Raw genomic sequence first — 16,566 nt, forward strand, 5'->3', positions numbered from 1 at the left:
AAGGGTGGGATTTCCCTGCCCTCTCTGCCAGGGTTTTGCTCAGGGTCGGGGTCGTTTCTTGCTGTTGTCCTTTCCCAGCTGAGCCGCTGGCCACAGAGAGCTTTCCTCCTCCTCCAGCAAGGCACTCGCTGCCTACAGCTTACAGGCAGGGGACAGGCTGTGATGCTGGAGGAAGGCCTGGCGTTGGGGAGGAAGAGGCAAACAGCAGAGGCAGGCAGGGGTCCCTGCCTGGGCACTGCAGCCTCATCACTGCCTGAGGGCACCCCAAACCCCAGTCCTGCCTCCCGTCTGCTCCCTCTGAGCTCCCCACAGTGCTGGCCGCAGGCAGCAGCCCCCTCACCTGCCCAGGGTGACCAGAGGCTGCTCAGAAACACTTCCCTGACTGTCCCCCCTTGGCTGTGCTGGGTTGGTGGGCAGGGGCTCTGGAGCCTGCCCTGGGGGTCTATGCTGGAGGGGATGTGGTAGCAGCAGGGTGTCCAGGTGATGGGTCTGTGCAGAGCCAGAGCATCAGCCAGCCTCTATGGCCTGGGGATCTGCTGTCTCCCACAGGTGCCCACCCAAGATTTGGAAAGTCATTCATGGGGCAGCCCCCACACTTATATCCCAAGCTTGAGGTTGGTGGCTGAGGCTGCTGAGAGCCCTCTGGGGACTCTGAGGCCCCTCCGCAGCAGCGCAGTCCCTGTTCGGACAGTTTGGAGCCCACGGAGCCGCCAGGTTCTGTCTGGTTGTGCCCCATGGAGGTGAGGGGCATGGGTGGGAGGGCTGGGCTCTGCTGGAGCTCTGGCTCTCCCTGCGCTAGTTGAGCTGTCAAGCCATGCAGGGTTGACGGCTGGTGGGGGACCAGCTGAGACCACCCATGGCCATCTCAAGGGCTTGGAGCAGGGACGGGGAGGAGGGGAATGTGATGGGGTCTGCCCAGGCACTTCGCTCAGGGATGGGATGCTGAACATGGATGTGAGCTCCTCTCCTGGTGGGGCTGTGACAGTGAGCAGAGGGGAAGGGGACAGAGGCCCGCAGCCTCCCAGGGGCTTCATATCCTCCCCTAAGGTGCAGGAGCTGGGCTGAGTGTTGGGCTCTGCACCATCCCAAGGGGCTTCCCGTGGCTTCCCAGCCCCTTTCATGCTCCCACTCCCCGAGCGCTGGCCGAGCTGGCAGGGGGCTGGTGGGCTGTGGCAGCCCTTGGGGGTTACATGCTCTGGGGAGCTGCATGCCCCTGGATTTCGGAGCAGGGAGCAGAGCAGAGCTGGGTGAAGGGGCGTTTGGGGGAAGGAGATTATGGGGAGGAGGAAGGTAATGCAAATTCATTGTTTCTCAGGGAAGCAGCTTTCAGGCATAAGGTGCTTTGTCATGAGAGATCTCGGTGCAGCCACTGATTCCTGCCGGTCAGGAGCCCATTGGGGCTTGCAGAGCTGCCTTCTGCTAGGGCATTAATTCTGCCTAGGGACTTAATGAGCCACCACGGCTGTGAAAGCAAACTGCTCTAGAGTTTCCACTTGCAGCTTCATAGGTGCCACATGACTTTACAGAGTTCCAGGTGGTGCAAAGCGTGGGGCAGCAGCACTGAGGTGCCTGTCCCCATGGGAGCTTCAAGCACAGCTCCCTGCAATGTGTTTTCTGTCTGGGACAGTGCTCAAGGGTCCCCCTTCCCTATTCTGCGTGGTGCATGTGGCCAGCAAGCCCAGGATGGCTGGGTCTCAACATCATGCGGGGCACAGTGGCATTCCCGCTGGGAGAGAGGCTGGGCGAGGGCTCTGCTCCCAGTGGAGCGGCTGAACGTCATTTCTTGGCATCATGGACATCTTTCCCTTGCAAGCATGGGAGGAAGCAGAGGGGTTTGCTTTGCCTGTGCGGCGGGAGCGTGGCCGCCGTCAGGAGCACTGCGGGGAGCGCTGCGGTGGCAGGCGGCAGCGGGTGGCTTGGTAATCGACACTGCAACAGGCTGAGATGCCAAAGCAAAATGTCTTCAAATTAGCAGTAATTGCCAGCGAAATAAAGAGCATGTGGGGCGAGTGGAAAGACGGTTCTATAAATATTATGATTTTTAAAGTTTGCCCTGGAGTCCTACAGCCTGTTTAAACGCTAATATCCTGTCTGTGCATTTAAAAAGCCTTATAATGAGGATTGAGTGTCTGCTTCCAGACCACCTCCTGCCTGGTGCTCTCCCACTGCCCACATCACCTGTCTGCCCCTCCTGGTGGCATTTCAGGACAGGCTTCCCCGTGCCCAGAACCAGCAGTGCCCCACATGCCCCTGCTGTCACCCATGCTTGGAGATGCTCTAACCCTCTGGGCAGCCTCAACTGTCCCATCCTGCCCCTTGCACTGGTGTCCCATGGGCTGCTGCCAAAGTCCCCAGCTGCAGTCTGCAAGGCCAGCGTGCAGCATTGGACCAGCTCAGGGGATGCGTTTTCTTGGGAACCCCTTGTCAGGCAGTGGGTCTGATCTCAGGGAAGCAGGGGACTCTGGGAATGCAGCGTTTCAGGTCCCCACATCTGCAGTTGCTTGTTCTTTGCATAACCCTCCATCATTCCTGCATCATCCTCCATCCCACACTGGGCCCTGTGGTGGCCATGGCTCTGGCCCTGGCAGTGCTGGTGTGGCACACCCTGCCGAGTTCAGCGCAGTTGTTTTACCTGCTGCAGCTCTGCTGGCACTGTCCACGCAGCCCATGAGCTTGAGGTGCTCAGCAGCATCTGTTCCGCCACAGTTCTTCTGCCTGCATGTTAATTCTCATTAAATCTAGGGAGCCTAATTGCTATTTCATGTAAATATTTTGTCAAGTGAAAGGGCTTTAGGAAGGGCCATGCTGACTGAAGGCGAGAAGCCAGGCTCTCTCACCGCTGTGGTGACAAGCTCCTGCTTGTCCTGCTCAAACACGGGTGTAAACCCTGTCCCTGTGGGAGCCGCTGCGTGTCCCTCAGTGGGCTCAGAGCTCAGATGTGATGGGACACTGGTAGGTGCCTGTGCACTGTTTGCTTGTGCCGCATGACAGGGGCACTGGCCTCCCTCCTCACACGTCTCACAGGATAGCTGCAACCTGGGCTCCGCTCAGTGGCGAGCACCAAGGGTCCTGAGGCACTGCCTGCATGGGCTGAAGGGCAGTGGAGGGATGGCACAAGGGGCAGCAGTATGTCCCTGGGTGCTGGCCCAGCCGTTCTCCTGCTCTGCATGGTGCTGGCAGCTCTGGTCAGAGGTTGAAGTGTCCCCAGGACCCCCTTCCACCCCCCCCTCAGTGGGTGAGGAAAGTTTCAGTGAGGTGCTGTTTTTTCCTAGATTCCATTAAACTTTCATGTGCTTTCTCTGCATTTCTGCTCCCCTCCTGGCTGCTACAGCTCTCAGATACTTGCTGTGTGTTGGTCACAGTTCCCTCCTCACTTGGTGACATCATACCTGGGTGCTGACGTCACCACCCCTGCCTGCGATCTGTGACCTCATGGCAGCTGTGGCAGGCGGGGAGGTGGCAGCTGGGGCAAAGGCAGGGTCTGGGACAGCAGCAGTGAGAGTGCTGGGAAGCCACAGAGTGGGGATTTTCAGTACAGTCTCCGGCTTCTTTGGGAGTTCAGGCACTGACACCTCGAGAGCCACTGGAGGAGAAGGAGCAGGGGAAGATGGAAAGGCGGTTTAACTGGGTGCAGAGGAGCTTGGCCAGACTGGGGCATTCTCCCCAACATCCCACCTGTGCTTCCTGGAGGTCCTTGCACCCTGATTGCAATGTCCGTATTGGGTTCCAATGCACCTGCAGTTAGTTTAAACTCTGTCTTTCAGAGATGAAGAAACCAGCATTCTGAAGGTGGCTGTGTGGCTGTGTTGCATTAAAGGGGATGGAGTAATTTAGCAGAAAATAACCCCACCCGCACCCCACCCTGCCTTCCAACTCTCCTCAGGGATGTAGGAGGTTAGGTGGGCTAGGTTTCCAATGCGCCCCTATCAGTCCAGTCACGTTTAACTACCACGGTTCTGGATACACTGATAGCACCTGCACTGCCAGTCCAGCCATGCTCATGAACTAGCACGGCCACGCTCTAGGGTTTGGTTGTCCGACCAGCTACTTAACAGGGCAGGTTTATTTGTGCAACAGATGAGACAGTTTTTTGGATTGCCGGTGACAGTGACTGTCTGCAAAGGGCACATGCAAATAAAATGTTACGAAGTATAAAACACACGGAAAAGTTACAACGATACAGCCTGGCTACAAATATTAAAAAGTAACTCTCTGGAGATATTTCTAAGTCTCCCGAGGAAGCATTAGTCCAGGTGTCACCTGAGGTGTCCCAAGCGGGGAGAAGCAAAGCTCAGCCCGTCGGCCGGTCCCAGGAGTCCGTCTCGGTGGTGTCTTCCCTTCACTTGTTCTCAGTGGTGTCTTCCCCCCTTGTCCCCTCATTCATTCACTTTTTATACTTCTCTTTGCTCTCAGGTGGAGCTTGGGCGACTCTAGTCATACATTCCTTCATTATGATGGGTGTAAAGTTCTCTTGGTTTCATTTAAAGGTAGAGTTCATTTTAAATTTACTGCACATGCTCCCCAAGGGGGGATTCATTCTTGTCAGTGGGGCCATTTGAGTAGGAGATCACGATCTCCCCCTACCATAATTATTTTACCCTAGCATCCTTGAATTTTCTCTCTTCAGCAGTTTGTTTTCTTTTAGCAGTCAGCACATCCTCATCAGAAGGCTTTGGAAGTGCTGAGGGGGCCTAGTTCGGGACCTTCTGTCGCAGATAATAAGGCTCTTGCTTGGTCGTCGCCACAGTTGTTGGCCCAGCAACAGACACCTTCTCATATATTTTACAGCCGCTGTGCAGCTTATCAGCTGTTTGGTACCATCATGTTCCCAGTCCTGCAGGGAGCACGGCAGAGCCTGGCCTCAGTGTCTCCGCTCCACCCTCCACTGCTTCTCTAGGACAGCAGGTTGTGTCACTTGGGGAACTGCGGTGATGTAGATTCCGTGCATGCCAACTGTCCTGAAGGCGATAGCTGTATTTTACCCTAAAAAGCTTTCTGTAATACTACACTTCTATTAGGACCCAATTTTTCTCTAATTCCCCCCCTCAAGGTGACTTTCCCACATGCTGTCTCCAGAGATAGGGGAGTGAGTGTGTGGGGATTCAGGGCAGCACGTGGTGCTGGGACAGTATGAGCAGGAACTGTGACATGGCCAGGGCTGGCGATGCTGGTGGCAGGAGGAAGCATTTTGGTTTGTGCTGTTGCCAGTGTTGGGTGCTCTGTGCCAGCAAGTCCCATGGTCGGGCGACCCTGCCTGGGAACGCTCAGGGTGCACAGCCTCCATAGCCTCCTGCTCCTCCCACTCTCCTTGGTACTGGGAGAGGCATCCCTGTCCCAGTCCAGTCCCAGCAAATCTGGATGCTGCCCCTGCACAGAGGGGCCAGGAGCACCTTGGTCTCAGGCAGAGGGAGCAGCAGCACAGTGATGGCGTGGACGTGGCTGGGGTGGTGGGTAGGGACCTCTCTGCGAGGCAGAGCCTGCTGGCACATGGTGCTCTCACCTGTCACCTCTGTTGGTTCCTTTTTGTTGTCCTGATCTGTGCCCAGCACTGGGGTGCTCCCTGCAGCTGAGCCAACAGGGGTGCAAGATCTTCCCCTTGCTTCACAGCAGCCTAGATCCATCAGCGCCTTCATCTAATCGCTTTATGTCTATGACTAACTGCTAATGAGCTTTTAATTAATGAATGCCATGGCTTGGGGGCATTCTGGAGTGGGTGGGAGGAGAGGACTAGATGGGTGCCCTGCTTGCTGGGTGCTGCAGGGCTGCTGGTATTGCATTCACAGGCTGACGCCCAGGAGGCTGGGAGCACCCAGCCTTGCTGGTCCTCACAGCAGCGACTGCGCCTCGGCCTGACCTGCATCCCCTCTTGGCAGCTCTCCTGAGCAGCAGCATCTGGGCTTGTGCCTCAGCTTTGTGCTGTGGGAGCGTGCTGGGGGATGCGATGGGGTCCTGTTAAACAGTTGCAGCGCCTGAGGCATCTGGCCCACCTGTGGTTGTGCATTGCGGCCTCATGGCAGATCCATGGACCACTGCGTCATCCCACTCTGCCAGGAGAGGATGTGGGATGGCATCCCAATGAGGACTGCAGTGCTGGGGGATGTGATTTCCTATCGCATCCCGTGTGGGGAGTGGGCCACGGTCTGGACATGGTGCCGGGGGCAGCCCTTGGCAGGCAGCGGCTCTGACATGTGCTCAGGCTTGGTGCAATGTGTGCGGGGGGCCCTTGGATGTGTGGGACATGCCGCAGCCGTGCCACGTTGCCAATCTGCACAGTACCACATGCTCAGGCAGGCTCAGGGGCAGACCTCGGAGCCCTCATTTCTGCTGGGTAGAGTTTCCAAATGGTGGAGGCTAGTGTGCCTCAGAGGGGAGCTGAGCACCCAGCAGTTCTGGCATCTCCCCAGGAGCGGGAGCCGGCAGCACTGCACCAGCAGCACTGCACCGGCTGCCTTGGGCACCTCCCAGCAGCTATCTGCTGCTGGGCCAGCTCCCAGCCATGCATGGCCAGTACATCCCAGCTGCCTGAGAGCAGTGCAGAGCATCACGCTTTCCCCAACGAGTTCCCTTGGCAGTTCAGGGGGTGCGTGCCCATCAGGCATCCCAGCACAGGCTCTGCCTCTCAGCCCTGGTGCCCCACTGGGTTCCAAACCAGTGGCCGAGGCTGCTTCTGTCCTGGTGCCACGTTATTCTCCCCCTTCCAGAAAACAAAACGAAGGAGCCCTCGAGGGTTCATTTAAAATAAATAAAAAACGAAAATAGTGCTGATTTGAAGGAAAGCCAACCCCATCCTGTGCATGGGAGCGCATCACCAACCCATCCCCGAAGGGCAGAGAGAAAGATGTGCTTAGAACTGCAGCCCTGTGCAACTTCTGCCTTTGATCATATATCTTACATGTGCCCTTTGCTTTCCCTCGTCTGATATTTATTAGGTTTAATTTTACTGGGATGCGGCTGTAAGTGAGACAGATGGAACGGGGTCTGTGCGCCTGGTGAACACATCTTAATTAAACAGATAAATAAACTTTCATTCCAGGAGACTTGAGTTTTGGAGGGGTTCCTCCAGGGCTGCAGCTCTGCAGGGCTGGGCAGCCCTGCCTGGGGGTCCTCAGGCCTGGGCACCAAAGGACTGCCCTGGTAGAGCCCTGGTGCTGGTGCCGTTGGCTGGGGCTGCAGCACGGCATCAGTGCTGGGGCAGCTGGGAACAGCAGGGTGAAGGACGTCAGCTGGTGGTGGCCGGGGACGTGTTCCCCACGCTGGAGCAGGCCAGTGGGTTGGTACCGCCCTGTTGTGCTGGTGTCCCACAGGGGCTCCTGCTGCTGTGGGGGCATCTCTGCCACCAGGTAGGTGTTGGTGATGGCTGAAGGAAGGAGAGAGGAGACTTGAAGGCTCCTCAGCTCCCAGAGCCATGCCCAGTTCCCCCACTGCCAAGCTGTTTATCCTGCAGAAACACAGCCAGTGGTGCAGAGGGTCTACACCAGTGGGTTTGAGGCCAGGGTATCAGCCCAGCACATCACTCTGTGTGCTCTCCCTGCAGGACAGCCTGTGGCTGGAGCCAGCCTGGACCTTTCCGCGACGTGGGCTGCTGGCTCAGGGCAATGCCAGGGCTCGTGGCGCTGCCCCCAGCCAGGAGCGCCTTTGAGTCACCCTGCCCGGAGCCAGGCTCTGGCGCAGGGAAGAACAGGCAGATTACCTCAGCCTGGAGCCAGCCCTTGCCTCACGTGGTTGTCTTGGTTGGGCACTGCAAGCTCAGAGCATCAGGCCATGCCCTTCCCTTTTCACCTTTGCCTGAGAGCAGTGCAGGAACCGTGCTGGAGCCAGACCGGCCCAGGGCCTTTGGAGTTGCCCATCACCTTGCCCAGGGCATCCCTCGCCCTGTGCCAGGGTGATGTGCAGTGCTCAGGTACATGCAGGTGCCGGGTGGGGCCCCTCTCCCCACAGCTGTCTGAGGGGCTGTGGGAGGGCATGCTTGTCACCCAGCCGCTGCAAAGCTGTCCCATGTCCTGCCCTGGGCGCTGGAGCATGCAGGAGAGTGCAGCACCAGGGCCACAGGAGTCCCTGGGGAACGGGAGCAGGAGGCGAGTGACGAGCGTGGGGTCTGAGCACTGAGGTGTGCAGGACAGGCTGCTGCATCAGGGTCTGCTGTGGTCCCTTGGGAGTTGGAGGGCGCGTGGTTGTGGTGGGACACAGGAGCTCACTGCAGCCCACGCTCCTTGCAAGGAGCAGCAGCTGGAGGATACTGTTGGTAGCAGATGTCGCTGCCAGACTTTTTTCGGCTCTCAGTACCATGGGGTGGTGGTGATGAGAAACCCTTTTCCTGGTCTGGCATCCCCCTCCCCCCCAATTTGGCACCTTGTGGTCGCTTTAGAGCATGGTCACCCCAGTAGCAGGACCCCACGCGGGAGGCTGGCACCCCCTCTGCCCCAGGTGCAGCTTCTTCAGGACAGCTTTTCCCAAAGCTGTTTGTTTCCGCCAGGTTTGCCCGGTGCCTCCAGGCCAGCCGTGCCACACACCGCTGCTGTTGTGTATCTGCAGCAGAAACGGGAACCGCTGCGAGTGTACCAGGACACTGCAGCATGTCGCTATGTCTGGGGATACTGTGGAAAATCCCAGCCTCCAAATAGGGTTGGTCGTGTGCTGGAGGCTCCGGCGGAGACGGAGCATCAGCAGCTGCTGGCACAGACCTGCCTTTGTGCATCACATTTGGCCAAGATGGAAACTGAACTGAGCCCAGGTTTTGTTTCCCACATACCCAAGCACAATGCCGTCCCGGCTACTTCATTGCTGGCCACGGCTCTGAACTCAGGAGTGATGCAGCGCTGGTGGTGTGGGGTGCTGGGGCAGGGACACCCGTGCCAGCCCTGAGCTGTGCAGTACCAGAGGGTGCTGGGGCTGCCGCGGGGCCACGTTAGGAGGAGGCGCAAGGTGGGACCAGGGAGCCAACAAGCACACATGCGTGCCCGCACCAGTGTCCCTCATGGGCACTGGCACATAGGCTATTGCCATGGCAGCTGTGACAGAGGTGTGCATGGTGTTGATGCGTCAGGGATGCTGGCAGCACCGGCAGGCCAGCCTGAAATGCCAAAAAGCCTCTCAAGCTCTGCGGGTGCCAGCCCCCTGCCCATTGCCCACGGAAGGTGCTCAGGGCAGGGTGTCCCCAGTGCTCCGAGGAATGTGGGGAAGCCGATGCCGGCAGGCAGGGCACCTCGGTGTCACCCGAGGGTGCCGGGCTCCCCGGGGGCTGGCAGGCAGGTGGGGGGGGAGGGTCGCAGGCTGCTGGGAGCAGGCCCTGCCTGGGGCTCACATGCCTTTGCATTTGTCAGGGCCGAGCTGCCGGCGCCCAGGGTGTGCAGGCGGGGCCGCGGCTGCCGCCATGGCTCCTCTCGCAGGGGCAGCCGGCAAGCTGCCGGCCCTGCCCGCCGTGCCGTGAGCCCATGGCGGCGCGGCGCGGGGCTACTGGTGCCGGTGCCGTGCGTGCTGCGGGGCTGCAGGCGTGAGCAGGTATGTGCCTCTCTCCAGGGAGGCGGAGCTGGGTCTGCTGCATGGCTCCCTGCCCGTCCCTGTCTGCGTGTGTGTCTCCCAAGGAGAGCGTGGTGCGTGTGCACGTGTCCGGCTGTGTGTGCGTGGGGGACTCCCGCGGCTGCCCAGCGTGGCGCGGCACTGCCATTGCGGGGTCTGCGCGGCTGGAAGTGCCGGCTGCTCTGCACGCTTCCCGGGGCGCCCGTGTTGCATCACCAGAACTCCCGGTAAGACCCTTCATCCCTTGGGAGCCAGCACCGGGAAGGGAGACGGTTCTGCCCGCTCAGCCCGATCCTGCCCGCCTGCTTCCCCAGCGCAGCAGAGTGTGGCCGGGGGCTGCGAGGGGCGGCGGGGAAGCCATCTGCGAGCGGCGGCGGAGGGGTTAAGTGCGGGATCAGCTGTTCTCATGTCATTACGGATTCTCTTCGTTTTATACAGAGCTCTGTTTGATGTCTGAATGCACAGGGGACTCCCCCTCCTCCTCCAACTCCCACCCCTTTTATTTCGCTCCCGAGCCCTCTCTCCCTTCCTCCTCCCCTTCCTTTCTCTCTCCCCGCTCCCGCTCTGGCTCACACACACCCTTTGCAGACCGTGCGCTCAGTGCCAGTGTCTAATGGCACCGAAGTGAACAGCCGAGCGCTGCTCCCGGGGCGCGGGCGCAGCCGGCCTGCCGCAGATGCATCCCTCCTAACTAGCGCCGAGGGGTCGGGAGGGACGGCCGAGCAGGGGAGAGCCCGAGGGGCGAGCCGGGAAGACGAGGATAGCGGTGTGCGGAAGAGGACGGACCCGCGAGCAGCTTCACGGCTACCTGTCGACACATGCTGTGCTCCATGGCTAACTCGGGCTGCCTCCTTGTCTCCAACTCAGGCATGCTTCCTCACTCTCTCCCCTGTCCTCCAGCCTTCCTCTACCTCCAACAGGTAAGTCACCCTCTCCGGGGGATTTTTTTTGCTTTCCGGTTCACACGTGTTTTTCGCCGGTTCCCTCTCGGCGGAGGGTCGGAGCTTAACTGCTTCCTCCCCGGCCGCGGGGCCTCCGGCACCTGCCCCGCGGCGGCGCCGAGGTGTGCGGCGGCGGCCACTCCCGGTCCCTGGCTGCGGTTCCGCTGGGGCTGCCGCCGGGTTTGCGGCCGAGGCGCCCGGGAGCGGGCTGAGGCGCGGGCAGTGCGGCAGGCAGAGCTGCCGGCAAGGCTCCGGTGCTTTCCTGCCTCAGCGCTGCTGCTGTTCGGCACAGGCGGAGGGTGGTGATGGATGCTCGGATAAATGAATGAGGCTCCGGCATGGCCTGAGCAGCCGCCGGGGAGAAGGGAAGGTGATGCGCTTGTGCATGCACACGCGTGTGCATGTATGTGTGTGTATGCCGTCACGTTGTGCGCATCTGCAGCCAGGCCGAGGGGTTGAGCGTGCGTGGGTTTGTCTTGCTGTTGACAGGAAGGTGCTGCAGAGGGGACGGCGGGTCCGGGTGAGCCCCAGGTCTGGGCAGCCCAGCCAGAGGGTGCCTGGGCCATCGGTTTGGTCCTTAACTTCTGGCCAGGGTGTGCTGTCCTGCGGGACTGTCCTTGGGTCCCACACTGGACCCAGCGCGCTGGCTTTCCGGGCTTGTTGTCCCAGGGGAAGTGCAGCTCGGGAGAGGCATCGTTTTCTTCAAAAGCCTCTTTGCTGCGTCGGAAATCCCGTCTCCCAGCCAGGCAAACTGCTCCATTTGTGCTTTCAGGGGTTTAAAAATTCATAGCATCCTCACCGTGCTCGGCATGGCCTGTGTGGCTCACCCGGCAGCTGAGGACAGGCGGCGCAGGTGCAAACCCTCCTGCCCCAGCGAGCAAGGGCTGGGGAGCATTTCAGTCCCTCGGGATGTCCGTAGCCTGTGTCCGAGCGGGCTTGTGGCCGGACAGTGGCCGTGCTGGTGGTGGGGATGGCAAGGCCCAGGGTCACTCCATCTGGTGCACTAGAGATGGGACTGACAAAGCTGGTGCTGCCACTGGTTATACAAGTGCAGTGGCAGCCATGGGGTGCACACAGGGCCAGGGCTCACGCGGGGCTGCTGCAGAGGCCGGCCAAGACCAGTGCATGATTTGTTGCACCCTCCTGCAGGCAGAGGCTGCGAGAGCTGGGGCTGGGCTGGATTTTGGTCTCAGCTTTTCCAGGCTGAGCCAAGGTCCCGGTGGCTGCTGCTTGGCTGCCTGGGCATGTCTGACACCAAGCAGAAACCACCCCCAAGCCCCCACCCATTGCCAGGGAGGTTTTCTGTCCCTCTGAAGGGAGCGTGTGGATGCTTTGAACCAGCAGCCAGCATGGGGCCCAGAGACTCTGTTGGGAGCGGGTGGCAGTGTGGAGGATTTCCCTCTCCAGCTGGGATCCCCCAGTCCCACGGCCACCATGAGGGGCTTGGTTGTGCCACTGGCCCTGCGGAGCACTCTGGCATGGACCAGCTGCACTGCCTGCCGGCTCCCGGGGCTGCGGCTGGAGGCAGCAGGGGCTGGCAGCACTGCGGGCAGGCACGGGCTGCCTGCTGCCAGCACCCAGCTGGGCTGTGCGTGAGTGGGGTTTGGGGTCCCTGGGAGGGAGAAACCTTTCCCAATGCACCGGTCTCTGCACTCAGCAGCTCCTGGTTCCCCCATTGCCCTGTTTGTTTTAATTTGACTGTCATGTTTAGTGCCTCTTCCTCCCTGGTCTCCCAGAAGCCTCTTGCTCCTTGGCAGCAGATCTGGACTCACGAGCCAGGAAGGAGGGTTTTATTAAGAGATTTGGAGTTGGATTTTCACCCGGCTAATGAGCACGATGAAGGCCAAAATCTCCATTCTCTTCCCAGGGCTTGTCCCTTGCTGAGGTTCTGCACCCAGCACTTGAGGACAGGGTGTTCCTGGTGCGTGTCGAAACAAGGCATCAGGCAGAGGGACATCGCTGGCAGTCGTCACATGGGGAAGGGGCACAGGGCACATGCTACTGACAGGCTCCTCATCCTGCTTGGCTGAGCAATGGGCTTGCCTGGTACCTTGTGTTTCAGCCCTCAATTCGCTCTGGATTTTGGACATATGCACCTTCAGCACACCTGCGCTAGAGGGGTGCGCAGGGGCCAATGATGCCTTTGCCTATGGGAACGTGCCTGCCACGGAGCTTGCCAGCCAGCACAACTCACCTGTGCCAGAAATGCCTGGAGGGGTTTAACCAACTCTCCCCAAAGTTGTTGTGACTGTGGGGTCTGCCAGGGGCTCGATTTAGACCCTGTAGGTTACGGTTCCCTGGCTGGAGTGTGAGTGTACATAGGGAGGCAAATGTCTTTGCATTGGAGCTGGGGAGGACACATAGGCACAGGTGGTGCCTGAGTCCCACGGCTGCAGGGGCCCGTGCTGGTCGCCACTCCTCCTGTGCCAGGACGGATGTGAATCTGGCTGGGCTGGCCAGGGGGGGCAGGAGCTGGGGGGCCATGGGTTCTGCGCGCAGTATCCCCTTCAGGCATGTGCTCTCCCTTCAAGGAGCTCGTTGGCATTTGCTGCATTTCTTCCCAAAGAAGGCTGCTTGTATTTTGTAGCTCCCTGACATTTGAAGGAATGACCAAGAAATTAAGTTGTCTGCAAAACTTTGATTAGCTCAGTGCCAGGAAAAAAACAGTTGCCCACAGGCTCTGGCACTGTGAATGGCTCATCAAAGTGGCTGCGGGCACCTTGCAGCTCGTGCAGCTCAGCTGCCCCCATGCAGCTGCATGGCTGCCCTGGCCCTAGCCATGGGAGCCCTGATGCACAGCACTCCGCATGGTGCAGCCACACTGCATACAGGAATCCCCCCTTGGGCCCTGCCATGATCCAGCACCTGGGCAGGAGCAGGGCTCCCAGGGGGAAGGAGGTGAGGGGGCTGCAGTGTGGCTGGTGGGAGGGTGAGTGTGTGCCCACGGCTGAGCTGCCCACGCTGGTGGAGCAGGCAGGAACGCCGTGTCCTTCAGTGGGGCTTGGCAGTAAGATTTAGCTCTTGCTCAGCGAGGACCTGGGTGCAGAGGGAGACTTCGGTGGCTTCGCTTCATTAACGGAGGAATCAGTTGCCGCTTAAAAAGTGTCTTCACTATAAGTGAGCAGCTAATTGCTCCAGGACAAGGCACAGTGCTGACCCGAAACAGACCCGAGCTCTGAGGCTCAGCATCGGTGTCAGAACATGTCACAGACCCCAGTGTGGGCAGTGATGTGCGTGCAGGGCTGGACACGAGCACAGGTTGATGTACAGGTGGGCTGAAAACCGCTGCAGAGCTGCCCCCGAGGTGCCACTCACCAGGGGCATCCCTGGTGCCTGCGGTCGCACCGCGCTGCCCAGCCCACAGTGCAGGAGACTTGGCTGAGCAGCGCCTGGCCCGCTGGGAAACAGCCTCTGCAAAAGGCTGCTTGGAAAATTCCTTTCCAAAAGGGCTGCTGCCAAGTTTAGCATATTATATTTTTAGGGAGCAAGTCTATTCCGAGCAATATTGTAGTGTGTTGCAGCAGTGGGTTCGTTTCAAACCTGGTTTCTCCCTCCTGCTTGTGTGTTGCACGGATGCAAGACCCAGCACAGCGGCTCCCGGCTCCGGCCAAGCGCCCGCACTGCAGCGGCCACCTTGCTTGCATGGCGCAGGACAGGCTTTAAAGCCGCAAAAAAATATTATTTGCTTTTTTTTTTTCAATATATTGAAAACACTGACATTAATTTTATCTTTGCAAAGCTGGTTTTCCCACAATAGCTGTAATTTAGGCCTACACTGCCTGGCGATGCTCTTTTTATAGGTACATTCCTATTTTAGTACTATAGTGATGGGTGAATGAGTAGATTAAATTAGATTTAGTATCTATCATTCTTTAAAGCATTACAGGCAGGCAGTGGAGGGGTATGGTTTAACAAAGCAGAAAGGCTAATTAGGAGAGCAGGCGCAGGCTGCCCACACTGGCTCCCACTGCCCCCGGCCCCTGGCTGCCCCCGGCCCAAAGCCGCCCTTGCTCAGGGCCCAACGTCCAAATAGGAAAGTGCATTTGAATCCAGACTTTCCTGTGCTGCCCCAGGGCCAGGACAGCTCCAGGGTCTGCAGCCAGGGCTGGGCGGGATGCTGGGTGCTGGGACCAAGCACCCGGGGCTCCTCACTCCTCCGGGGATCTGCAGAGTCACAGCAGTGACTTGGCTCCCGGTGGCTCTCTCCACAGGGCGAGCGCTGCCACCAGCTCCTGCCCAGGTCCTGCTGCCGGCCCTGGGCAGGACCCCCACGTGCAGGTGCATGGCATCTGTTGCAGCAGAGGGACCCTGGCAGCGGGGGCTTTGCTGGCACCTGCCCCGGCATGAGTGTGGTGGCTCCGCGGGCAGCCGGAGCAATGCTGCCCTGTCCCCAGGGCTTGCATCTGTGAAGTAACTGGATTCAGCGGTGGAGCTGGTGAGCGGCAGGGGCACCAAGGGGCACCACAGCCCCTCCAGAAAGGGCATTAGTCCCCTGGTGCAGCTGGTATTGGCAAGCAGGCACACCAGGCAGGCATGGGACTGGGCTGCAGGATGCCTTGGGGAAGTGCCGGCCTTGGGGAATGCTGGACAAGGTGCTTTGGCACAGGAGAGAATGAAACATCTGAGGAAAGAGCTGCCTCTTCCCAGTGCTGGGACACCCAGGCTGGGGCAGTTGGGCAGAGGAGGCTCCAAGCCTGTGGGAAGCTGCGACTTCAACATTCCTGCTGGGGTCACAGCAGCTGGGCCACCCCAGCCTCATCCAGCTGAGTAGTGGGGTAGGGGGGGCAGGAGCCGGACTTAGGGCAGTGCTGCGGGTAAACGGCAGCCCCCAGTGAAAGCCTGGAGGTGCAGAGTGAACATGGGCACGAGCCCCCCAGTGTAGTGCAGCCATGTGCTGGGCATGGCTTCAAGGCAGTGCGGGCACATCCCTGCTTGTGCCAGGACCTTAGCACACTGAGGCTGCTCCCTGCGGCAACGGCTATCACCTGGTGAGCCCCGCTGTACCAGTGCAAGCCCCAGTCTGAGCCCAGAAGTGTGTGACTAGGGGGCTCTGCAGCCCTGGCCATGCCGTGACTACTGGCCCAGTGCAGTGCTGCTGCCATTGGGCAGGCTCGACGCTCCAGGCTGCCTGCAGGGCCTCACACCTGCACTGCCCGCAGGCAAGCATGGCCGTACCAGCAGGGCTTTGACCTGTGCCACCTTACCTGGCATTCATCCGGCCAGGTGGGAGCAGACATCCTCCCTCACTCCCTGGGGCGATGGCCACAGCAGTGGTGGCACTGCTGGCAGTGCAGCCCAGCTGGCCACTTGGGGAGCAGACCCCTCTGACCCAAGCAGGGTAGGCTGCAGGTTGGGGGAGGCCCTGGCATAGGCAAGAGTCTGTCCAGGGAGGGACAAAAGGCCATGTCCAAGAAGGTGACAGGTTTGTGGTGGCTGCTGAAGACAGACATCCCCCAGGGCTGCAGACATTGCCTGCAGGGGTTCAGGTGCGGTTCCCAAATCCTCTACAAGCCCCACTGTCCCCAGCCTGTGTTCCCCTACCCAGGTTCTCACTTCTGTCCCCCTGGCACCTTCCTGAGCATCCAGCCAGCTCCAGCAGTTGGCAGCCGCAGCACCTCCCACAGTAGAGCCCCCACCCCAGAGGCCTTGGTGTCCTGGCTGCACTGCACGGATCTTACAGAGAGAGTTTGCACAGCATCAGCAGGATTTGCTCCAGCCCCTGTGTGAGCAGCACTGCTGAGATGTGATCCCTGGCAGCAATAACCTATTAAACAGAGTGAGACAAGTGCTGGAAGGAGACCCAGCTGGAGGAGGCAGTTTGCAGGGATGGTGCTGGGAGCAGGAGTCAGGCAGCCCCCGCCTCCACGCTGGTGCTGCCAGGGTTTCGGTGTGTGGGACAGGCTGGTGCTGCCAGGGAAGGCAGGTGGTTTGGAGATGTGTCAGGGTCAGCGTCTGCAGAGCCGGGTCCTGCTCCTATAAGCGGGGATTTCAGCCATTCCTCTGCTATCAGAGCTGGGAGGCTGCTGTGCCCTGGTCCCGCCAGCATGAAATGGGTGCTGGGGCTGGAGCACGTCCGCAGAGCCAGGGTGGCCATGTGCCCACTGGGTCC

The 16,566-nt window shown here is 59.8% G+C and overlaps 1 protein-coding gene across 17 annotated transcripts in view; it reads left to right on the forward strand.

Annotated features, from left to right (window-relative positions):
• RBFOX3 (RNA binding fox-1 homolog 3) overlaps positions 1-16,566 on the forward strand; it is a 189,072-nt gene that overhangs the window by 153,225 nt on the left and 19,281 nt on the right. For 8 of the 17 annotated variants that reach the window (XM_055796422.1, XM_027796037.2, XM_055796421.1 and 5 more), the window contains one exon: positions 9,955-10,436. The exons of 6 other annotated variants lie outside the window; for them this stretch is intronic. In XM_055796422.1, coding sequence (XP_055652397.1) covers positions 10,335-10,436 — 102 coding nt within the window. In that variant the 5' untranslated portion in view covers positions 9,955-10,334. Of the gene's footprint in view, positions 1-779; positions 10,437-16,566 lie in introns of those variants that run through there. 3 more of the 17 variants (XM_055796420.1, XM_055796425.1, XM_055796423.1) reach the window with 2 other exon arrangements.

This window comes from Falco peregrinus, chromosome 2 (assembly GCF_023634155.1).
Source record: "Falco peregrinus isolate bFalPer1 chromosome 2, bFalPer1.pri, whole genome shotgun sequence".
Lineage (NCBI taxonomy): Eukaryota > Metazoa > Chordata > Aves > Falconiformes > Falconidae > Falco > Falco peregrinus.